This window comes from Callospermophilus lateralis, chromosome 8 (assembly GCF_048772815.1).
Source record: "Callospermophilus lateralis isolate mCalLat2 chromosome 8, mCalLat2.hap1, whole genome shotgun sequence".
Taxonomy (NCBI): domain Eukaryota; kingdom Metazoa; phylum Chordata; class Mammalia; order Rodentia; family Sciuridae; genus Callospermophilus; species Callospermophilus lateralis.
In genome coordinates, this window is record NC_135312.1 from 2469452 (window position 1) to 2494464 (window position 25013).

The 25013-nt window shown below is 41.0% G+C and overlaps 1 protein-coding gene across 1 annotated transcript in view; it reads left to right on the forward strand.

The window, feature by feature from the left end:
- The window catches only part of Htt (huntingtin), a 142901-nt gene that overhangs the window by 6297 nt on the left and 111591 nt on the right, over nucleotides 1-25013 (forward strand). The window contains exons 2-3 of the mRNA XM_076865159.1: nucleotides 11171-11254; nucleotides 22401-22521. Of these exons, the coding sequence (XP_076721274.1) occupies nucleotides 11171-11254; nucleotides 22401-22521 (205 nt within the window). The remainder of the gene's footprint in view (nucleotides 1-11170; nucleotides 11255-22400; nucleotides 22522-25013) is intronic.

The window sequence follows — 25013 nt, forward strand, 5'->3', positions numbered from 1 at the left end:
AGTTGGTGGGAATGCATGAGAACCTTGGGCTTTTAGGTTGGTTTCTTCAGTAACATCTGAAAGGCTGTCTTCAAGTACCAGCATCACATAAATGCTTGTGGACTTTTTTTCTGACATCTTCCAGAAAGAAGTCCACTGCTTCAGCCACCTTTAGAAACTTTGCAGAACCTCTGGACCCTACTATAAACAAGAGGCCAGGGTGTTCAGTAGTCTGTCAGCAGAGTCTCAGCTCTCACGCCAGCAGATGCTGGGCTAGCATGAGTCATGTTGATTCATCTGTCAGAGGTCCCTCCCTGTCCACTGCAGCCTCGGTTCCCTGCTTCCCTGTGGTGGGTGTGTTAACAGGAGAGGGCCCCGTGGCGTGTCCTATGGAGCTCACACCAGGTGCTAGGAACATCCTCAGTGTCCTTCAGGTTTGAGTGAGTGTTAGGTCTTATGTGGTCTCACTCACTCTGTCCTAGCTGCCTGCAGGAGCTGTCCCACAAGCTCTGCATGTGACTTATCAACCAAAAAACCTTACCCCTTCAGCTGCCCTGTAAACTGTGGAGCCAGAAAATATGTTCTGTGTAGCTCCTGAGAACTTGGACAGATTGCTGTTCAAAGTAATTTATGAGAACATTTGGAATTCAGGGGCCAGGGGGTGGGGGAGTTCCTACTAAAAGGATGTAAATGACGCTTAGCTTTTTTTTTGTTTTGTTTTGTTTAAATAAATAAATAAATTCATTCATTCATTCATTCATTCATTCATTCAGTGGACCTTTATTTATTTATATGTGTTGCTGAGAATCCAACCCAGTGCTTCACACATGTGAAGCAAGCGTTCTACCACTGAGCTACAACCCTGGCCCGATGCTTAGGTGTTTTTGTTTTTGTTTTTGGTACTGGGGATTAAACCCAGGGGCATTTAGCCACTGGGCCACATCCCCAGCCCTTTTTTGTATTTTATTTAGAGTTGCTGGGATTACAGGCATGCTCCACTGCGCCCGGCTCCCCATACTTAGCTTTTTAAGCTGAAACCCACTAACTTAACTTACAAGGAAGTAGTGTTAATGGTATAAATAAACCAGTATTTTAACAATGCTTTCTTAGGGAAAACAAATTGTGAATTCTAAATCAGAATGCCAAGAAATCTGATATTACTGTGCTGGTCCCTGCCAGAGGGCTCCTTGTTCCACTCACTGGCAGGAATTTCTGGGTGGTGGTAGGAAAATTCAACCTGCAGCCCTGGGCTCTGGGCAGCAGTGCCCTGCCTTACTCCTGTCTCCACCTCCCGCTTCTCCAACTCTTAGGCTGTGAGCTGGATAGTATGCTTCGTGCAGGAACGAAGGAGACACTGCTCAGGTGAGCCCAGCCGTGTGGGTGTGGTGGGCACCTGCATTATCAAGATGCTGTCTGCAGGGACTGGGGTTGTGGCTCAGTGGTAGAGTGCTTGCCTCGTATGTGGAGGACACTGGGTTTGATCTTCAGCACCACATAAAAATAAAATAAAGGTATTGTGTCCATCTACAACTAAAAAAAAAAAGATGCTGTCTGCATCAGAGACTGGCTGTATGTGGACATTCTGTTCTCAGCCTCCAAGGTACTGTGAGAAAATACTAGTCCTTATGTTTTTATTAATCCTTAAAAAAATCTTAATATCTGGTGCCAACATTTTTCTGGAGCTGCAACAAAACAAGAAACTTGTTCTCACACCCAGTGTGACAATATTTTTAAAATTTCATAGCCATTTAAAAATGTAAAAGCATTTCTTAGCATGTGGATTGGCTAAAATCAGGCAAACTGCATTTTGCCCACTCCTAGATTAAAATAGTGAAAGGACTGCTTTGGGGAAGCTTTTCTTTTTTGGCTGCTTTTATTAACTAGTTTAAAAAATTATAGAAGCTACACATATATACCATAAAAACATCCTCAAGCAGCATGAAGATGGAAAGCAGAATATCTCCCCCAGTTCACTCTCCTAGTCTTATTCCCAAAAGATAACAGTTATTTGTTTTCTACCCAGATTTTTTTTCTTTTTTCTTCCCAGATTTTTAAATGCATAGGCAAGCATTTAAGTGTTTGCTTTTGTTTGTAGAACACTATATTTTATTTTTTTCATAGCAGTGTATATAGTGTATGTAGTTCTTATTAATTGATTTGTAGGATTTCTTTTTAAAAAGACAACTTTAGGCAAACTTTCACATTTTCCTGCTTTTAGAATGTGCGAGTGGTGTGTTTTATGCACCTTAAGAGTCCCCACCTCCATCACTGCCAGCCCCTATAGGAGAGTCAGCTATTTGGTAAACTGCCTCTGAGTGGGTTCACCCTCAGGACATTCAGTCTATTCAGACAGTGAGAAGGAACTTTTTAATGTTGCTCAGGACCAGAGTCTGTGTTGAGATCAGAGATCCTTGCTGTTCTGGTGTGATCTCAGGACTATGTGTGCTGTCTCTTGGGGGCTTTGAAGAATGCAGCATTTCTGTCTACCCTTGAACCTACCTAATCAGAGCCTGCATTTTAACAAGTTCTGTGAGTGATTTATATGCATATTAGAGTTGAGGAGCTGCATCTGGGCCTCACTTCTGTTGTTGCATTTGGAAGGGAAGAGTGTGTCCTGGTGTAGCTGAGGCCATGTGACATTTGTCCTAGAGCCATTGAGCTGAGCTTTTGTGTAGCTGTGAAGTAGATTGTGTTCCCAGCTACTGGTCATGAGGCCCTAAGTGGAGTCTGACTGGGTGACCTGAAAGGATCCCTTTTACACAGTGCCTAGGGTGTATCAGGCACTGTTCTGGGCCCAGGGAACAAGACCAGCAATGACAGATACTGTGGAGAACAATAGCGGACTGAGAGGAGAGGTGGCGGGATTTGAAGGTGAGCTGCACTGAGAGGTAGCACTGGCACAGAAAGTGGGGTGAGCATTGGATATGTGAAAGAAGAGAGGTCCAGGTAGAGTGAATAGAAGGTGGGAATGTTTTCCGTATCACAGGGATCGGAGGTGGCCAGTGGCAAAATGAAGGGCAGAAATAGGAGACTTGGTTAGAGAGGGAGGCTAGAGTAGAAGGTTGTTCATGTGGAAGGCCTTGTACACCAATAAAAGCTTGTGTGGAAAAACAAGTAATATATGTTTTTAAAAAGCAACACCAAATGCTGGTGAGAATGTGGCGAACTAGGTTATTTCATTACTGTTCGTGGGAATATAAAATAGTATGGCTTCTCTGGAAAGTGGTTTGGCAGTTTCTTATACAACCCAACATTTCAATTTCTGTTGCAGTGACCCTGCAGCTGTACCTCTGGGTATTAATCCTGGAGAAATGAAAACGCAGGTTCACACAAAAAGTCGTATACCAGTATTCCTTGCAGGTTTAGTCGTAACATTCCCAAACTGTAGTCAGCTTTGAAGTCTTTCAACGGCGACTGTTTAAACTGCTTGGGCAGTAAAGAGGAACTCGGCTGTTGATACTTGCAGTGGTCTGGATGAATCTCAAGGAAATAGTGCTGGTGAAAAGGCCAATCCTCACATTTTTACTTATTATATGATTCCATTTATATAATATTTGAAAAATGACATCATTTTAGGAATGGAGACTGGATTGGTGGTTGTCAGGGGTTAGGGACAGGGTAATGATGTGGAGATGTGGAGGGGGGAAGGAAGGAGGTGAATTGGTAGTAAAAGGGCAGAGCAGGGTTCTTGTGATGGAAATGTTCACTATCCTGAGCTCTCACCTGGCTCTCCTCAGTGGAATGGGCTAGCTGAGAAATAAAAGCTAGGAAAAATAAAACAACAAAGGACTTAGAAAATATTTTCAAAAAGCCAGGGCTGGACAGGTTAGCCTATCAGAATGATCGAGCTTCTATACTAATGGCAAAATAGAGCCCCGCCTGCTTTTCATAGAATGTTCTCCAAAAAAGATTAAAGGTGGGCTGTCCAGTTCCCAGCAGGTTACACCCATCTCTGGAGCGACCAGGAGAGATCTTCCTAGCAGAGATCTTCCTAGCGGAGGGAAAATGAAGGTCATGTGCCTTGGGCAATGTATTGCCTGGCAGTTCCCAAGGTTAAACCTAAAAGCTTTGTGTCAAGAGAAGATGCTCATGTGTTTTTTACTGATGGCTCCCTGCACTTAGCTGTGTGTGGGTGTGTGTCAATGCTGATAATTCTGATTGTGATAAGCTGTACTTTTGCAAAATGTTACCATTGGGGGAAGCTGAGTTAAGTATATGCTAGATTTCTTACAGCTTCACGATAATCTGCAGTTTTCTCCATAAAAACCTGAATTACAGCAGCACGGCTGCTCTGGTAGTGTGTATATTTGTGTACTAGTTTATCCTTCTATTTGTACAAACCTGGGTTGATGAGCACATGGCCTGAGGTTTTTCTTGAGGACTGATCAGGTGATCTGTCACTGTCTGGTCCCTTTCTCCAGCTTTGTTTTTTTGTTAGCATCACCCCACAGGTAGTTCTTTGCGTGCCTGACTCCTGTCCTAGAATGTGAGCTATATGAGGACAGAGTGTTTGTTTTAATTGACAAGTCCAGAGTATCTAGCTCATACTAAGTTCTCAGGATATAGTGGTTATAAAATGGGTACTGAAAAGTATAACCTGTTTTTTTTTTTAAAGAGAGAGAGAGATGAGAGAGAGAGAGAGAGAGATGAGAGAAAGAGAGAATTTTTTAAATATTTATTTATTTTAGTTCTCGGCGGACACAACATCTTTGTTTGTATGTGGTGCTGAGGATCGAACCCGGGCCGCACGCAATGCCAGGCGAGCGCGCTGCCGCTTGAGCCACATCCCCAGCCCCATAACCTGTATTTTGTTAAGCATAAAACACTTCATCCATTCTACTTTGTTTTTTTTTTGTTTGTTTGTTTGTTTTTAGAGAGAGAGAGAATTTTTTAATATTTATTTTTTAGTTATTGGCGGACACACATCTTTGTTTGTATGTGCTGCTGAGGATTGAACTCTGGCCGCACGCATGCCAGGCGAGCGCACTACCGCTTGAGCCATATCCCCAGCCCCTCTACTTTGTTTTTCAAGATAAGTATTTTTTTCTATTATTTTCCTTCCTTAACCAGTGTCACGCTTTAGAATCTTGTTTTCCTTTGTATTATAAAATGTGCTTGCAGAACAGCGTGTGAAACTAGTCACTGTTGTCCAGTCAGAGAAGAACATTAGTCTTCTGCACCCTAGAGGACTCTGCCTTCAGTGTTTTTTCCCTCATCTTCCCCCTTAGCTGCCTTTCTGATTTTATGGTGATTACTTGCTTTGCTGTCTAGTCTTACCACACAAGCATACATCTTTAAACAATCTGGTTTGGTTGTGCTCAGTTTGTTGGTTTGTGTGGAGAGGTCGCTGGGGATTAACCCGGGGCCTTGCACATACCAGCCGATTGCTTTACCAGTGAGCTGCATCAATAGCCCATCGTTTAATGTTATATTTTAAAGATTTAATATGTATTTTGACTTTTTTTTTAAATACCATTAATTGAACCCAGGAACATTCTATCACTGAGCCACATCTCTAGCTCAGGCCTTTTAATTTTTTTATTTTGAGACTAAGTTGCTGAGGCAGGCCTGGAATTTGCAATTCTGCCTCAGCTTTCCAGGTTGCTGGGGTTATCACGGTGTGCCTCTGTGTCTGGCTAGTTTTATCATTTTTGCTGCTATGTAATATTCTATTGTTTGAATATGCACCAATTATTTTTTAATCTTCAGTTGAATGTTTGGATTGTTAAGCTTTATTAGGTACTGCTATGAACCTATCTCCTCCTATTCTAGTAGCTTGTCTTTTCACTCATACAGTGGTGGCTTTTGAGAAACAATTCCTGATTTTAATGAATTCCAATTTATCACATTTTCCCAGCATGGGCAATGCTGTTTGTATCCTGTTTGACTGACTTTTCATAACCTCAAGGTCATGACTGTTGTGTAAAAGCCTTGTTAATGCACGTTTTCTGTTGAGATCCCCTGTCCACTGGACCTGGTTTTGGGGTTTGATGTGGGATAGGCCCTTTGTTTATCTTTCCATGTAGACACCTACTTCTCCCAGGTATCTTCTCTTTTTACTGTCTTGTAGTGATTTCCCAGCCTTGAAAAAAATTAGTTGTGTGTTCAATGTAATTTGCTCACATTTAACTACAAACTTCAGCCCTTGTTTGTAAGTGAATTCACTTTAGACTTCTTTTGGTACTATTATTTTTATTTTTGGTACTGGGAATTGAATCCAGGGATGCTTTGCCACTTTTTATTTTAAGGAGGAACACTTTTACTGTTTTACTATTTTAAGGAGGAATACTTTTACTAGCAATACTCTGATTGTACAGTCTATCTTTTATTTTAGGAAATTTTAACACAGTATAACTGATCTTTCAGTATTTTCTATAGATGGTTTTTTGTTTCTGTCTGATGAATGATGATGTCACGTCCAAGTCATTTGCCATTCAGAAAGCTGCAGGATGGAGAGACTGAATTTAGATACTCAAAATGTTTTTATATGAGAGTGTGTGTGTGTGTGTGTGTAACCGCGTTCAGTGATAAACTGAGCATGCTTTTCTAAACCATTACTACTTGAGAAAGTATGAAATGTAATTCCAAGTGAGCTGATGTCCCATTCCTTCTTACAAACCTCCTCTGACAACATCCTAATTGTTCAGGCCCTCTCACATGAGCATAGCACTTGGCAGAAGCTGGAGAGTGGCTGCTGAGTGATCGGTTTCCCTGGGTCCCTGACTGAGTGATCAGTCCTGGGCCTGAGGTAATGCTGCTCCCAGACCCCAGTTCTGCTTGCAGCTTGGGGTGTGTGTAAAAGTCTGGGGAGGACTGATGGTGAGGTAACCAAAAGAGTAAAAGCTTCCAACTTCCTTGGGTAATCCAGCATGATCTTAAAATTACATAATTCTAAAGATAGGAGTTTAGATGAGAGGGCCTGAATTTATATTTTTGGAATTAGTTCTTCGGTAATTTAAAAATTATGTTCCAGCAAGCAGGATGTCCTTGCTCTACGTGCTGCACGTGTACCTGTGCAGATGCTCCCCTGCACACTAGAGCAGGCTGACCACAGCTCATTTCTTTTGCAGGTGGAATTAAAATGACTGTATTTTTCCAGAGTGGTAGAAAAAGTAATTTCTACTTTCTTTGATCTTTTGGTTTTAGAAACTCAAGTTTAAAGAAAGGAATCTTTATTGTTTGTCTTCTAAATTCAATAAGACTAATTTAAAATTTTTTTGAGTCCATTCTACTGTGTACTTAAACATTCTATGAAAAATATTTGGTTTCCCATATCTCAATGGGCTCTTTGTGGAGCCCTGTGAAGTGTGTGCTTTACACTGAATGCTAGTGGCCTTTGTGCTCAGGCATCTGTCCTCCCTGGGGAGGAAGTCAGAGGAGTACTACCACAGAGGTGCTGGCAGGCCCTGAGAAGGGCTGTGGGAGGAGCTGGACCCAAACAACAGAATAATGAAGTTCTATTTAATTGGTGGGATATAGTATTCTCTCTTTGCAGTCATAGTTTGATAGACTTTGGCTAAGTAATTCTTATTGAAGTCAGTCCTGGTGGCAGGTCCATACTGTTCATTGCTAGAAGTGTATTCAGGGCCATAGAATGTGTATTCTTTTGGTTTATCTTATATATGAGGAGAAAGAAAACTTTTGTAAACTTGTATTTGTATTCATTCTATGATTGATTAAAAAAAGTCCATGGGCCTATCCAGTTCTTTTTTTTTTAATGTTTATTTTTTAGTGTAGATGGACATAACACAATGCCTTTTTTATTTTTATGTGGTGCTGAGGCTCGAACTCGGGTCCCACCTGTTCTAGGCGAACACTCCACCACTGAGCCACAGTCCCAGCTCCCCCATCCAATTCTTCATTGGACATATGGGTAATTAGTGTGAAGCTGGGTTTTTTTTTTTTTTTTTCGGGGGGGCGGGGCTGTAACCAGGGATTAAACCCAGGTGTGCTTAACCATTGAGCTACATTCCTATCCCCTTTTATTTTGACACAGAGTCTTACTAAGTTGCTTCTGTCTTGCTGAGTTGTTGAGGCTGGCTTTGAACTTGGGATTTTCCTGTCTCAGCCTCCCAAGCAACTGCAATTACATGTGCCATTGTCCCTGGCAAGGTTTTTTTTCGGGCTTTCCTAGTACTCTAATGACTCTCCTGAGTGATAAGACTTTGGACCCCACAATGATTTTTTTAACCACACAGATGGTTGGCATATTGACATGCTACTTTCCTCAGTGTGTGCCTTGTAAACTCTAGTAATAGCTGAAGGGACCTTGGGAATCACCTCCTTTAGGAGGCCTTGTTCCCCGGTCATTTAGCATGATAGTCTTCTTGAAGACAGCTGAGGTTTACTGCTCTGGGCAGCTACAACCCTTTCATCACAGTAGGCCCATCAAAAAAAATCCCCGTTGACCATCCTGCTGTTAGCTGAACTTTTCATTTGTGGATGGGGAAAGTTGGACCCAGTGAGAATGGATTTGCTGTGAATCCTACCTTTCAGCTCCCTGCCTTTCTGGCCTGGAAGTGGAGACTCCATGGTCATGAAGGTTCTGCTTGGACTTCAACACTGCTGAAAATTCCAGACTGTGAATATTGCTATTCTGACTACCATTAAGTTGCTAGGCCTACTGAGTTCATGTTCATCAACCTTTCTTTTCATCACCACCATGCAGTGAAGTCCTCGTAGGCACCAGTGTAACAGAATGCCATGTTGAAGTATGCGCACATTGCACTTCTTTTAAGGCCTTGGGCAGATTTTCACTTTGGAAATCAAAGGATAACAGGGCTGGTGAGTTAGTTAGCTCCTGAGTGCTTGACATGGTCAGTGATCTCTAGTTCTCTAGAAGGCTGTGGTAAAGCTAAGCTGCTGTAACGAGGCTTTAATCAGTGGTTTCAAGAAAAGAGCATTTTTATTCTCATAGTGTTTTTTTTTCTCTCAATTGAGGTGTAATTTAATACAGTACAATAGTTCTCTGTCGTGTTCAGTTCTGTGAGTTTTGACAGATGCATAAAGCCTTGTAATTTTTTTTAAGAATTTTTAATATTTATTATTTAGTTTTCGGTGGACACAACATCTTTGTATGTGGTGCTGAGGATCGAACCCGGGCCGCACGCATGCCAGGCGAGTGCACTACCACTTGAGCCACCTCCCCAGCCCAAAGTCTTGTAATTAATTACTACATCCATGCCTCTTTTTCTCAATTTCTTGCCCCTGGAAATTATTGAATACTTTTCCATCCTTGTAGTTTTTTCCAGAATGTTCTAAAAATGGAATCACCAATCTTGGAGTCTAGCTTATTTCCCCAAACACAGTGCATTGTGCTTTGCCCTTGTGTCCATTGGTGGTTTGTTCCTTTTCATGGCCAAATAGGTTTTCCTCGTTTGGCTGTAGCATTTGTTGATCTGTCACGGTGGAACCACTCAGTTTGTGTCATTTCCATCATCACACTTTTGAAGTGAGGGACTTGTGAGGATGGGAAGTCTGGGGGCCTGGCTGCTTATGGTCACCTTGGGACCCAAGATCCTTCTGTTCTGTTGCTTTCATCGTCATCTGCATAATCAAAAGCTGGGTGTCCGGCACGTTCTGTCTGGAGGCAGATGGAAGGGCAGGCACCAAGTCTACTTCTGTTTCCATTTCGTCTGAGGGACAGTCACCTGCCTGTAGCTAGCTGCTAGGAGGCCAGTCAGGGCAGTTTCTAACTAGGGCTGTACATCTAATAAGGGGAAAACGAAGTTCCAAGGGCGATTAGCAGTCTGCAGTGTAACTCATCATAAAAGTCCATTTTAGGAAAGAGATAAATGGTAAGCACTCGCTCCCTGGCTCATAGTAATGCCAGGCCCTGGCAGTAACATTCAGGCCTTGGTCCTTTTCTGTGTTCTTCTTGACCCCTGACTTCAGTTTTTTACTCTTTGGAGGATCTCCCTTGCCTGTTTCCTCCCAGCCAAATCTGAAATGCCTTTTGGAGGGTGTTCCCTCAGTGAATTTGTGCAGTTTTAATAGTCTTTGCCTTCCTATCTACTTTTAGGAGCCTGGCGATTACATTAGGCATTAAATTATCACAGGTGTTAATAAATTAGGTTTTTTTTTTTTTTTAACTTTTAAAATTAGTTCCCCCCAAAACTTGGGTGTCTCTGGTTTATTTGCTTCCAGTTAGTACCCTGTTTTGGGTTCTCCCTCTGCTATATGTTGATAGTGTCATATTTGAAGACATCTGAAGCCATAGGTTTGAGTGGGAAGGAAGCACTATGTCTGATTTCTTTCTCTCTTTGTTTTTCGATACTGGGAATTGAACCCAGGGGCATTTTACCACTGAGCTACCTCCATAGTCCTTTCTACCTTTATATTTTAAATAGGGTCTCCCTAAGTTGCTTAGGGCCACGCCAAGTTGCTGAGGCTGGCTTTGAACTTGATCTTCCTCCCTCAGCCTCCTGAGTTGCTGGGATTACAGATGTGTACCACCACTCCTGGTATTAGTTTTATTTCTTGACCAGACTGCTTATCTCCTTTTGCTTGCTGAGAGTCTTAATAAGAGGCTTATTTCTGGCTGCTGGGGATATAGAAGTGGTTAGCCACACCTCATTGAGGGCAATATAGTATGCTGACTGTAGTCAGTTAATGTGATTTTGAGAAATGGAGGCATCTGGGTACATAGAGTAGGTGCAGTATTATTGTTTCAATGAGTTGCCTGTCCCTTCACCTTGATCCATGTTACTGACTTCTGTTCTGCTTGAGAAAGAAAAAAAGCTGCTAATTAAACTGTGACATGCCATTGGTTATAAGATGCGTTCCAGTTTCAGTGATGTTGACAAGTGAAAAAAATGTGAATTGAAGGTGAATTGGTGAGCTGCTGCAGGGTAGATTTGAAGCCAGAAGATCAGTCCTGGCTGTGTTACTTCTTACCCTATGCAATCTTGGGCAGGTGACTGTTGGCACTTCATTTTTTTCTTCTCTCTAAAATGAGGGGAATGAGTTGCTTTCAAGAGATCACCTGATTTTCGGTAGAGCCGTGTGGTTGGGAATCTTTGGTTGTGCTCCTCTGTGCTTTTCTGTCCTGATTCCACCTGGTTCCAGCACAGAGAGTAGTGACTAAGTCATAATGGTAAAGAAGTACTGGCTGACTGGATGACTGAGGTATAGAATGAATAAGCGGATAATTCAACATGTTCACTTCCTTTTTTTTTATTTTTATTTTTAGAAAGAAGGAACTCTCAGCTACCAAGAAAGACCGTGTGAATCATTGTCTGACAATATGTGAAAACATAGTGGCACAGTCTCTCAGGTAATCACACTTTGAACTTTCTAGAGGAAATAAAAACTATTTTCAATCTTAATGGGTTAGCATGTTCTTTGTGTTCCCAGTTGTCTTTATGCAATCCATTTTAAATAAAGACTCTTTCCCTGCATTTCTAGCTAGGTGTTAGGGATGTCCAGATTCTATCATAAATGATGTTTCCATTTTGTAATTGTAAGAACAAGAATTGTAGCTGTTGGGATAACTGAATTGCACCCTTGATGACACACCATTTAAACATCATCTTTGGTTTGATTTTTTACATGTGTTGTAGTACCTGGAGCAGCAGGAGACTTCCCATGTGTGTTCTCTGGTTTACTGTCTGCACTTGCTGTTGCCCCTTTGCCCTGGGGTTATGCCTCTGCTCCAGCAGTGCTGGTGCCCACTTGTCTGGGTTGGTGGGGCTGTGGGCAGGTGGCAGAAGGCACTTCCCTGCTGAGCTTTCTTGGTAGTGAACCAGCAGCACCTTTTTTTTTTTGTAGCCCTTTATGGTTCTCCTTGTTTTTGTTGTTTTTCTGCTGTCCTGGCTCTTGTTCTGACGAGCTGTAGATGGTAAATATTTTTAGGCCTGTTTCTAATGATTTCTAATGATTGATTAGGAGACATGTGATTTCTGAATTCTGTAACCTAGGTGGGCATGTATGAAAAGCTCACCTTTCTATTCTCTTCCCTTGGAATAAATAATGCCTGTTATTTTCTTGCTGAAAACCTGGTAAAAGGGCTTCATAATCTGTTAGAAAAACTTTGAGGGCTGGGGATGTGGCTCAGTGGTTAAGCACTCCTGTGTTCAATCCCTGGTACCCAAAACAAAAACAAAAACAAAACAACTTTGAAAATGGGCATTGAACTCAGGGCCTTGCTTATGCTAGCCTACCACTGAGCCACATCCCCAGCTCCTTTTACTTGTTTTTTAAAAATAATTTTCCTGTGACCATTGCTTTTCACTTTGTTCCTTTTTTTTTTTTTTTTTAAGAAAGAATGAGAGAGAGAGAGAGAGTGAGAGATAAAGAGAGAGAATTCTTCAATATTTATTTTTCAGTTTTCGGCAGATACAACATCTTTGTTTGTATGTGGTGCTGAGGATCGAACCTGGGCTGCATGCATGCCAGGCGAGCACGCTACCGCTTGAGCCACATCCCCAGCCCTTCACTTTGTTCCTTTTTAAAAATTCTGGTAAAATGAATACAACTTAAAATACACATCTTAACCATTTTTTAAAAAAATATTTATTTTTTAGTTGTAGTTGGACACAATACCATTATTTCACTTATTTATTTTTATTTGGTGCTGAGGATCTAACCCAGGGTCTTACAGGTTCAAAGCAAGTACTTACCACTGAGCCACAACCCCAGCCCCACATCTTAACCATTTTGAAGTACACAGTTCAGCATATTCATAATGTCACATAATCTTCACTATTTCCATGGTCCTTTTCATCTTTTGAAACTGGAACTCTATACCCACAAAGTTGTGACTCCATATCCCCCACTTTCCCAGCCCTGGCCACCACCATCCTCCTCTCTGTCTGTGAATTTGATTACTCCAGACCTCATGTGAGTGGAATCTTGTAATGTTTGTCTTTTGGGTGGTTAACTTGTATATAATGCTACCTTGCATTTGTATTTTATACTTTCAAAGTGATTTCACAAACATTTCATTTTAGTTTAACTCATTCCATCATTTGAAATATGGTGGATGATTCTGTTTCCATGTAATTTGTAGAAATATGGAAAGAAAGTGAAATAACAAATGAGAATGTATACTGAAAATAAGAATATAAATATTATCAGATGCTATTGTAGAAAACAGTACAATTGTTTTAGTCAGGTTTTGTGCCACTGTGACTAAAATACCCGAGAAGAACAAAGTTATTTGGGGCTCATGGTCTCAGAAGTCTCAGTCTATAGATGGACAACTTGAAGCAACACCTCATAGCCCAAGGGAGCAGTGAAGGAAAGCTGCTCAGCTGGTGGCAGCTAGGCAGCAAAGATAGGGAGGGAGAAGGGCCACAGGGAAAAGGCACCCAGGGCACACCGCTAGTGACCTGCCCCTCCAGCCAGGCTCCATCTGTCAGCAGTTACCAGACAGTCCATTCATTTTACCCTCAAACATTCCTCCATTAACTCAGGAACTTTCGGGGAACACCTCGCATCCATACCATAACAACTTGATAAAAGTAGAGAAAAATGAGGTTTGTATTTCATCTGTGTCTCTCATATATTAGGTGGGTGGTTTTTAGATTAGTTTCAGCATCTTTGAACCTCTTGTCTCGAAGGGACAGCCCATTTACAGAGTTCTGGTGGGATCAGGTGACACAGCGAAGCACTAGAAGGAAGTAGCTACGTAGGGCTGTTCACTTGAGAGAGCAGCACATGCATCCACCAGGGCGCACGCTGCCGAGAGCTCTGTTAAGTGACATGGTGCTCTGCTGCAGTAGCCTCGCTTTGTTCAGGGGAACTCTCTTTTTGAAAACTACTGACCCAGAAGATATGAACCCTTTGAATCTGAGTGCTTCATATTTTATGCTTGTCATTTTGTTTTTTGAGAATTATCTGGAATTCATGGAATATCAGCTCAGATTCACATATTACTGAACTATTTTGAGGTATCTTAAGATTGATTTGAGGTTCCATTTTCCATCTTTAATAAAAGTAATAGCTATTGATAGTTTTCACATTAGTGTGTCCCTGTTTTTATAGAGTATGTTGGGTGTTCACCATATTTCTGTTTCTACAAAGGAACATGTTAACAGAGTTTTTTTGTTTTTGTTTTTGTTTTTTTTTGTGTGTGTGTGTAGAGCTGGGGATTGAACCCAAGGCTTTGGGCATTCGAGGCAAGCACTTTATCAATTGAGCCATATCCCCAGCCCAGCAGGGTAATTTTTGAAGCCAGAGTAGTTCTTTGTCTCATCAGATTAAGAACCAGTTTGTTTAGGATACTCTCCAGGGACTTTAGGATACTTTGCAGGGACTTCAGGGTGCAGAGCTGATGTGGGTATTTTCTACAAGTATATTTTATGCATAATTATGGTTGACTAGTATTTTCTGTTGTCTCCCCTTGAATTTGAACAACCTTTGGAATTTTTCTTTTCTTTGTGAAGTAATGGGGTTTCAGTCTTGGACGTTACCCCTGAGCCACATCTCCAGCCCATTTTTATTTTTTATTTTAAGAAAGAGTCCTGCTAAGTTGCCCAGGCTGACCTTGAACTTCTAATCTTCCTGCCTCAGCCTTTGGTGTGGTTGAGATGACAGTGTGCACTGCGTGGCTCTTTGGAATATTTCCATAGCTTCTGTGATATGCTGATTTTTGTCTCCAGTATGGTTATTGAGATGGCAGCTTTTGAAGCTTCTGAAGTGAGAAGTCACATAAAACTTTATGCATGTTCATTCACACACTCTGTAGTCTGCTTCTGTACTCAATTTGGTGGTTTGAGCTGGTGGGTCCTAAATGTGCATGAGCATCAACTGGAAAATTTATAAAGAGCTCTGTGTTAAAGATACCTTGCTGCCTTCTTTCCCAGACACACTTATACTTTCTGTTTGTGGGTTGCAGGGACTGGGCAGTGGTTTTTCTTTTTAATAGTATCCTCTTTGGTATATCTAGGGACTCTCACCTAAACCACCGCTTACAAATATAGTACACCTTGATAAAGTTACTAGTTAAAAGTAAGTATTAAGAGGGCTGGGGGTGGGGTTGGCTGGGGATGTGGCTCAAGCGGTAGCGCGCTCGCCTGGCATGCGTGTGGCCTGGGCTCGATCCTCAGCACCACATACAAACAAAGATGTTGTGCCCGCCGATAACTAAAAAATAAATATTAAAAAAAAAATTCTCTCTCTCTATACCTCTCTATACCTCTCTCTCTCTTTAAAGAAAAAAAAAAAAAGAGAGGGCTGGGGGGCGCTGGGGAAGTGGCTCAAGTGGTAGTGCACTCGCCTGGCATGCATGCGGCCCGGGTTCTATCCTCAGCACCACATACAAACAAAGATGTTGTGTCTGCCGAAAACTAAAATAAATAAATAAATATTTAAAAATTCTTAAAAAAAAAAAAAAGAGGGCTGGGGCTCATGGCAGGGTGCTTCCCTGGCATGTATGAGGTCTGGGTTAGATCCTCAGCACCACATAAAAATAAACAAACAAAGGCATTCTGTTTATCTACAACTACAGAAAAAAATTTTTTTTAAGTAAAAATAAGTATTAACAATCTATAGAGTTTAGCCAGGCATGGTGACACATGCCTGTAATCCCAGTGGTTTGGGAGGCTGAGGTAGGAGGCTCACAAGTTCAAAGCTAGTCTCAGCAAAAGCAAGGTGTTAAGCAACTCAGTGAAACCCTGCCTCTAAATAAAATACAAAATAGTGCTGGAGGGCTGGGACTGTACCTCAGTGGCAGAGCGCTTGCCTAGCGTGCCTGAGGCACTGGAGTTCCATCCTCAGCACCACATAAAAATAAATAAGCAAAATAAAGGCATTCTGTCTATTTACATCTACAAGAAAAAAATTAAAAAAAAAAAAAATAGGGCTGGGGATGTGGCTCAATGATTGAGTGCCCCTGAGTTCAATCCCCAGTAGCCACCCCCCTCAAAAAAAAAAATCCATAAGAGTTCATAATGAATTCTATTGTCATGTATAATTGAGAAGAACCAATGAAACAAAACAAAATCCATGTAAGTAAAATTTAGTTAGAAAATATTTTGCTTTTGGTAAGCATTAAAATATAAAATTTGAAGGAATTGATAAGAAATATGCAGAAAATATGTAAAGGCAGCTAATATACCTGAATGATATAGATGACTATTTTCTTTTCAAAGTGGAAGATTTCCTGTGGTAAAGCTGAGTTTTCTCTTAATTATCCCATAGATTTAAAAGAATCTTGATCAAAATTCCAGTGGTGTAATTTTGGACTTGTTCATCTGCAAGAACAAATACATATAAATGTTACAGAGAACATCTTAAAATCATCAGTAATATGGTGAGATCTGGTTTATGTGACATCAGGGCTTATACAGAATTGAAAGGTTGAAAAGTCTGCGTCTGAATGTATGATAAAGATGTCATGCTCATATTAGTAGGGAAAGGATGCTTGTCCTGCTGATGGAGCAATTGTCTCTTCCTCATTGTACACAGACATAAGCATCAGATGAATCACATCAAGGTGAAAAGAATAAAATCTGTATTACAAAAAGAAAATTTAATCTGAAGAAGGCTAACATCTTTAAAAGAAAAAAAAAACATTTTGTCTGGATTATAGTATAAAAAGTCAAAGTCCACCTTAAACAAAATTAAACATAAATTTAACTTGGGAAAAGTATCGACAGTGTAAAAATTGAAGGTTTGATAGCCCATGTAAAGAGTGTTTCTTAGTGTTTCCTGACCCATTAAGAAAAAGACTACATCATCCTAATTGGAAAATAGGCAGAGAATACAGTAGGTATTTCAGAAAAGAACAAATGATGACTTGTCCCAAAGCCTGTGTGCTGTGCCTGTAGTCCCAGGTCCTTGGGAGCTAAGGTAGGAGGATTGCAAGTTCTGGGCCAGCCTGGGCAACTTAATGAGACCCTGTCTCAAAACAGATTTAAAAAGAAATAGGACTGAGCCAGTAACCAAAATAGTTAACACTTGTGCATCCTGTGGGAAAATGTTGAACTTGATCGCTTGTTGTAGACTGAATGTTTGTGTCTGCTCTACCCCATCCCTATTGTTGAAGCCCTAGCTTCCAGAGTGGTGGTCTTTGAAGGTGGGGACTTTTAGAAGTTGTATGTTTACTGTGATACCAGCCAGTTCTGCAGCTCTGACACCAAGTAGTTATCTCTGGGGCATTCAGTTCTATTCCATGCTTCTGGATTTGTTGTCAAATTCCACAAGTTCCAGGGTTTTGTTGCACAAAGCTGCTTTCACTTTATGTCACAAGTCTTAGAAACCCACCTGTACTTCTGATGACCAGCTGTAAATTGAGTGTTTGCATGATTCCCCATCTTAGCATCAATAATTTGCAAGATGGCTCACAGAACTCAGGAAAATATTTAACATTGACTGGTATATTATAGGGAACGTAACTCAGGGACAGCCGGGTGGTAGAGATAGAGCAAAGCTTGGGGAAGGGGAGCAAGGCACTTAGGCCTTCTCTGAATATGCCCTTCCTGTATTCACCACTCTGGGTGATGCTCATCAAGTCCTGCTGTTCAGAGACCCTCACCAGGAGTCAGATCTGCCAGTACTTTGTTCCAAGCCTCTGTCTTCTGAACCCAAGAGAGATGCATACTGTTGAAGCCACTCACTCTGCAGTATTTTGTTATAGCAGTCTCCCCTGACTAAGATACTAGTAATCAGTGGAATGATACTAAAACAAAAATAGAAACATTAGTCACCAAATCATTAAACATTAAAAAATATTAAAAATATTAAAAAACAAAAAGGGTTTTGGGCAGAGGTGATAAAACTTTCCTAGAAGGCATTTTGGCAAAATTTAAAGCATTCGACTTATCATCTGTGTTTGACTTGGTGGTTTCACTTCTAGACATTTACCCTTAGGGAAGTATGTCATGATATTGGTACAGTGCTGTTCATCCCATTAGAAAATTAAAAATACTTTTCATTATCTATCAATAGAGGTATTGCAAAAGGACTAGAAGGAACTCCTGCTGAGCCTCTGAAGGGCCAGAAAGAATTTTTATTCACATCAGCCAAAGTGGAAAACCTCAGCCCTCCTAGATATTGTTGTGGGGCTTCAGAGAGGGCACTCCACATGTTTGACTTACTTAGCCCTAGACTTACTTAGCTGCTACTCTGATTCTGTCTGTAATGCTGATCGAATGGTCAGGCTCTTTGAAAGTAACTGCATCCCATAGCAAAGTGCAAGATTGTTTCTAGGAACACACAAAAAGGCACAGTATCTGATAAGATAAAAGTAATAAGTTTGTCATCTAGGAAAATAACTAGGAGTGCAAAGCAGCAGGAAAATATGATTTACAACAGTCAACACTGACCCAGAAATTACAGATGGTGAGTAGTACAAGAAACTTGAAACCAGTTACTGTAACTATTTCATATGTCTAGAGGCTAGAGAAAAGATTGAATAAGTTTAAGTATAGACAGACACACAAAAAAAGACCCAGACTGAACCACAGCAGCTTTCTCATTGGAAACAGTTCCTGCTAGAAGTCTGGGATGTGAGAGGGAAACCTTGGAATTCTCTACCTAGTACAGTCTCTTGGATACAAAGATGAAATATCCAAAAACACAAATACTCTATGTCTGTAGGCAACCACTAAAGGAATTTTAAAGAAAGTGTTTCAGGCAGAAAGAAAATGGTACCAGCTAGAAATTTGTATCTACACAAAGGATTTGAAAGCAGCAGGAATGGTGATTATTTTGAAGACATGAATTAACCTAAGTTTTGAAAGGGCTTATTTAAAGATTATCTTAGTGTTCTAAAGCAAGATAGTATATTTTGGGGTTTGTAGCACATGTAAGTGGAATGTGTGACAGTCACGGCATGATGGCTAGAAGAACAGAAATGGAAGTGCACTGGAGACAGAGGAGTGCCGCCCACCCCGAAGAGAGGAGGGTGACTGTCCTAATCCCAGAATGTGCAAATGCCACTTTACAGTGAATTGGGTCTTCACTGCTGTGGTCAAGCTCAGGGTTTTTAGATTATCCTGGGGTATCCCCATGGGTACTAGGTGAAATAGCATGTGTCCTTATAAAAGAAGACAGAGGGAGTTTTACGCACAGAGAAGGCCGTCTGAAGATGGAGCAGAGAGGTTTGAAGGCATGGACCTTAAGGTTGGAATGATGTGCTAAGCCACAGAATGCTGGCAGCCAGCCACCAAAGCAAAAAAGGCAGACAGAGATTCTTCCCGGAGCCTGTGGAGGGAGAATGATACCCCTTGATTTCAGCTCATTGATATTGATTTTGGACTCTGGTCTCTAGAACTGTAGAACTGTGAAAGTGTGTGTGTGTGTATATGTTTTTTTTTTTTTTTGGTTGGTTTGTTGAGATTCAAATCATACAAAGTATTTTCTCTGATCTTTAACATCATTAAATTGGAATCTATTTCAGAGAGATAATCTAGAAGAGCCCCAAATATATGGGAAACAACATGTTTCCATGTGGCCCATGGGTCACTGAAATTAAAAGGAAAATTCAATGTCTTTTGAATTGATCAAAAATAAAAGTGATGCAAACTTGCTAAATGCTGTGAAACTATATTAAAGGGAAATTTAAAGCATTGAATGACTAAGTTTAGAACAGAAAGGATCGCAGTGACCTTCCACCTTAGAAGTTAAAAAAGATGAGCAAGTAGAATCCAAAGTTATTAGAAGAGTGAACTTAATAAAGTTAAGAGCAGAGGTCCGGGAAAGAGCAAGCAGAAAAATGCATAGCAGATCAGTAAAAATGAAAACTGGTTCTTTCAGAGAACTTCAATAGATGTATAAGACTCACTGATAGGGAAAAAAGAACTAAGGCACAAATTACCAGTATTAAGATTGAGGAAGATGGCATTAGTCCTATAGTTATTAAAAGGATTATATTGGGAGGCTGGATTGTGGTTCAGTGATAGAGTGCTTGCCTAGCATGTGTAAGGCACCGGGTTCGATCAATCCCCAGCACCACATAAAATAAATAAAAAGGTGTTCATCTACAACTAAAAGAAAATTTTAAAGGATTATGTGGGGGCTGGGGTTGTAGCTCAGTGGTAGAGCACTTGTCTTGCATATGTGAGGCATGGGTTCGATTCTCGGCACCACATAAAAATAAATAAAGATATTATGTCCAGGGCTGGGATTGTGACTCAGTGGTAGAGCGCTCGCCTAGCATGGGCGGGACCTGGGTTCGATTCTCAGCACCACATAAAAATAAAGGCATTGTGTTGTGTCCATCTACAAAAAAGATACATGGTGCATGGCCCATCAGCCTTTCCCTCCTTTCTCTCTCTCTCTCTCTCCCCCTCCTCTTTAAAAAAAAGATATTATGTCATGTATTACTAAAAAAAAATTTAAAAATGATTATATGGGAATATTTGAACAATTTTATGCCACTCAACTTGGCAACTTGAATGAAATTGGGTAATTTCCTTGAAAGACTACTGTAGGTATCAAGAAGAAATAGAGCTGGGCATGGTGGCGCATGCCTGTAATCCCAGCGGCTGGGGAAGCTGAGACAGGATTGTGGATTCAAAGCCAGCCTCAGCAACAGTTAGGCGCTAAGCAACTCAGTGAGACCCTGCTCTAAATAAAATACAAAATAGAGCTGGGAATGTAGTTCAGTGGTCCAGTGTCCCAGAGTTCAATCCCCAGAACCAAAAAAAAGAGAGAAGAAATAAAAAACCTGATTAGCTCTATATCTATTTTATATTTAAAAATCAGTAGTTGATTAGTTGGAAAGAGTATATGAACTTCTTCATGTGTCAATTTTATGAAATCTAAGTGTAGATAAGTATTTCCAATGAAAATTCAGTGTCTGTATTAAGATATGCTGTAAAAAAGCTTGTTTTATATATCAGTAATTTCATGTTTGACTGCATATTGAAATACTGTTCTGCATTGGATTAGACAAAGGGGAATGAAGGGAAGGGAAGGGAGGATAGGAATAGGAAAGACAGTAGAATCAATCAGACATTACTTTCCTGTGTTTATAATGAATACATGTAACATGAGTTACATGTGTAACTCCACATCATGTACAACTACAATAACAGGAACTGTACTCCATGTATGTATGATATGTCAAAATACATTCCATTGTCATGTACAAAGAAGGCAATCCAATACTATTCTGGATGTATTGGGTTAAATGTAATGTTAGAAGAGTCTTGCCTGTGTGCTTTTCATTTTGATGTGACTACACAAAGTATGAGATCATACTTGGAACTCCTGACAGCTGTGCTGACAGCACTGCTTTGGAGCACAGGGTCTGAATGTTCTAGCTCATCAGAGACCTTCCCTCCATAGCTCTTTGTTCATGGCTGTATTCCTGTAGACAAGGGAAATGTTGCTAAGTGGAAGTCTTGGGCTTGGTCTTGTGTTTTTGTTGATCATAGAATTGAGCTGCTGGATGCCACGCAGCTTGACTGTGCAGTCTTGCTCACCCTTAGACTCATGACTATCTTCTGCCTGCCAGTAGGAATTACTACTTAGGGATAAAGGGGAAGGAGGCTTTCAGGGAACTTTTTAGGTTGAGTTGCTGGGACATCAATCTGCTTAGTGTTTCAGGAATAACATAGCCCTTATGTCCTGGGGTTGCTTCCACCCCTGTGTTGGGATACCTGAGTTTCAGGTGCATGGCCCATCAGCCTTTCCCTCCATAGCTGGGTTTAGTTGGTTGGATCATGACAGCCTAAACAGTTCACAGTGGCCACACTCCAGTTTTTGTGACAGTGGTATCCTGTCTAGTGCTACAGAGTCAGTTTGACCATGATCAGATGCATTCTTTTTTTAAAAAAAAAAAAAAAAAAATTATTTATTTATTAGTTTTCCGGCAGACACAACATCTTTGTTTGTATGTGGTGTTGAGGATCAAATCCAGGCCGGCCGCATGCCAGGCGAGCGTGCTACCGCTTGAGCCACATCCCCAGCCCCATGATCAGATGCATTCTACAGTGAAATATGGTTATATTCTGGAGCATATTAAGAGTGAGATGGAAAAGGAAGAGAAGAGATAGATTGTTACACTGATTATCAGAGTAAAGTTACCTTTTGGCAGAGACAGATGGCTTTCTGGGATTTAATGGTCAGAAGCAGTGTCTCTTAAGGTTTTTAAAATAAAACTTCATAGAAAAAATGTGATTTGGCTTGCAAGTATATTCTCTTCTTTTGTTAATAAATTATTTTAAAATAGTTTCAGATTTATAGAAACGTTACAAGAGCATAGGAAGTTCCATGTACCCTACGTCTAATTAGTTTGGTTGATTAGCATCTTACTTACATTAGTGTGGTGCAGTTTTCACAATTAGTGAGTCAGTTTTGATGCACTGTTAACTGAAGTCCAACTTCATTCAATTTTCCTTAATTTTTATGTAATCTCCCTTTTCTGTTCCAGAATCCTACCCAGGATAACGAATCCTTTACTACGTTTTGTTGCCATGTCTCCTTAGGTTCCTTTTGGTTGTGACAATTTCTTTTCTTCTTTTACTTAGAAATTCTCCAGAATTTCAGAAACTTCTGGGCATCGCTATGGAACTTTTCCTGCTGTGCAGTGATGATGCGGAGTCAGATGTCAGGATGGTGGCTGACGAATGCCTGAACAAAGTTATCAAAGTAAGAACTGTGGATGTGATCATGGGCCAAGAGAAGACACCATCAGGTAGTCTCTGTGTCTTAGTGGCCTGTTCTTAGGATATCTGCACTTCTTCCATTCCTGGAGTGTGGTTTTCAGGACACAGATGGGGAGAAAGGAGATTCTGGCATGGGGTAATATAGCCAGGAAACCCAAGCTGGCTGGCAGTGGTGCTGGGAAAGACGAGGAGAGAGGTGGGCCCCTGACTTGTTCTGTCACTGCTTCCTGATGCAGAGCCTGTGCAGACCCCGCAGCTGTAATCCAGTGTTCCTTTTTTGTTTTCTGCTGCCGTGGAAAATTAAAGTCCTTCTTCCATGCACTAATTTTTACTGTATTGCAAAACTGTCTGTTTTTATCCTTCCCTCTTCCTCTTCATGAGTCCCCAACCTGTCTTGGTCCACTGATTGCAGACCACCTTTGCCTTTGCCAGTGGGCCTTTTGAATTGTGGGTCCAGAATTAAATGTTGTTCCCACACAGGTTGACCAGCACTGAGGAGGGCTCTTTAACATAGCTCTCTACACTTCTCCAAAAGCTGCTGTCTGATGATGGCGAGGAAGAGCATGTTCCTTGTTCCCCTCTTTGCAGGAATCCTTGCTCATTGGTAGTTCTTCCTCTTTTTTCCTTACCTGACATTTAGAAAAGACTTTGAGAAGAGACGCCATCTCTTCTCTGTCCTGGAAGACTGTCTTGCAAGTAATACTTGCTTGAATGGAACCAGGAACTCCAGCTTACACAGTCATTTCCTTTCCCATTAGGGTCTTTGAGTAGAGCTGTTCCTTGGTCTCTTCAGAGTCTTTTTTTGTAGAGTAAATTTTACTTTTGCCAAATAGTTATCCTCTCCTTTCCCTCGTGGTCCAGCCTTACTGAGGAAGGGTTGTCACCCTGTTACTCCTGTCAAGGCTACTGAGCATTGTTGCCAGGCTGAGAGCACAGAGCGATCTGCATTAGATCTTTGCTCTGACACTTCCTAATGGAACAACCGTTATACTTAAAAAATCACTAGTTGCTTAGTTGGAAAGAGTATAACTGACAACATAGCTGTCAGGAGTTCCAAGTGTGATCTCACACTTTGTGTAGTCACATCAAAGCACACAGGCAAGACTCTTCTAACATTTAACCCAATACATCCAGAATAGTATTTCCTTCTTTTTACATGACAGTGGAATGTATTTTGACATATCATACATACGTGGGGTATAATTCCTATTTTTTTTTGGTAGTATATGATGTGGAGTTACACTAGTCTATGTATTCATATATAAATGGGAGCAGACAGAGTTTTTGTAGTGAGTATAGGAGTGTGTGTGTGTGTGTGTGTGTGTGTGTGTGTGTGTGTGAACTGCCATATACTGGATCCTTAAGGTGGTAAGTATTCTTATGAGTAATGAAATTCTCACAGTATTCCCCAGTGAGGTGGAAGGCATTGCTTTCTGTCTTGTGTTACATGTTGCATGGATCCGTGGAATTCTGCTGCCCCAGGAATCATTCCCACCTGGCTGCATACAGTCTCTTGGCTAGCTCAGCTTTTTGTGGTCAGGATGTGGCTTCTCTGTAGCCTGGGTTCTGGCTCCCATTTCCCAGGCAGACTTTGGGAGATCCCTCTGTTGTCTCTAGTAGTCACTGTGCCTTCCCCCTGAACCTGCTCTTTGTGCCTGTGCTTGCCCCTTGCCTCCTATGATGGCCTAATGGTCAGTTTCACCAGTTCTGTGTGCATGGTACCTATGTCACCCTTTTGCAGGTGGTGTTCCACAACATGTTTGCAGATGTCCTGTTTGAGTTCTGTTTGCTTTCCCAGGCCTAGATACCCTTAGTTTTTTTTTTTTATTTTTTATTTTTTTAATTTTTCCCACTGGCAGGACCAGCTGGGCTTTTCCTGATATTTGAATTCTTGATCTGTGATCCTCAGGGTCAAAAAACCTTAAAAGAGGGCTGTTGCAGGTTCCCTTATTCATGCAAGTCGGGGGCTAGGGGAACAGAACAGAGAACAGAATGACCCCAGATTGCTCTGGTACTGTGCACACATGGGCACCATTCCATTTTTTTAAAATATTATTTTTTAATTGTAGATGGACACTAAATATATATATATATATTTTTTTTTTTTAACTTTTTTTTTAATGTGGTGCTGAGGATTGAACCAGTGCTTTATACATGCGAGGCAAGCGCTCTATCATTGAGCTACAACCCCAGCCCTGGGCACTGTTCCATTTTAAGACTGTCTTGCTTAGAGTCTGCTGCCAGAACTGCCGGTCACAGTGACTTGATGTCTGCAAGCAAGAGCCCTGGCTTGTAGCTTTAGGTTCCTCTTCTTTTTGCCTCTCTTCTTTTCCATTCTTTCTTCTAGTTTCAGTCTCCTAGTGCAGAGATTCCAGATTCTCGTGGTACACCTCTGAACATAAGATAAGCTCAGTCTCTCTTATTCTCTTCCTTTTGCTTAAAGTTGGCTTCTCAGATTTCTGCCTTCTAAAATAC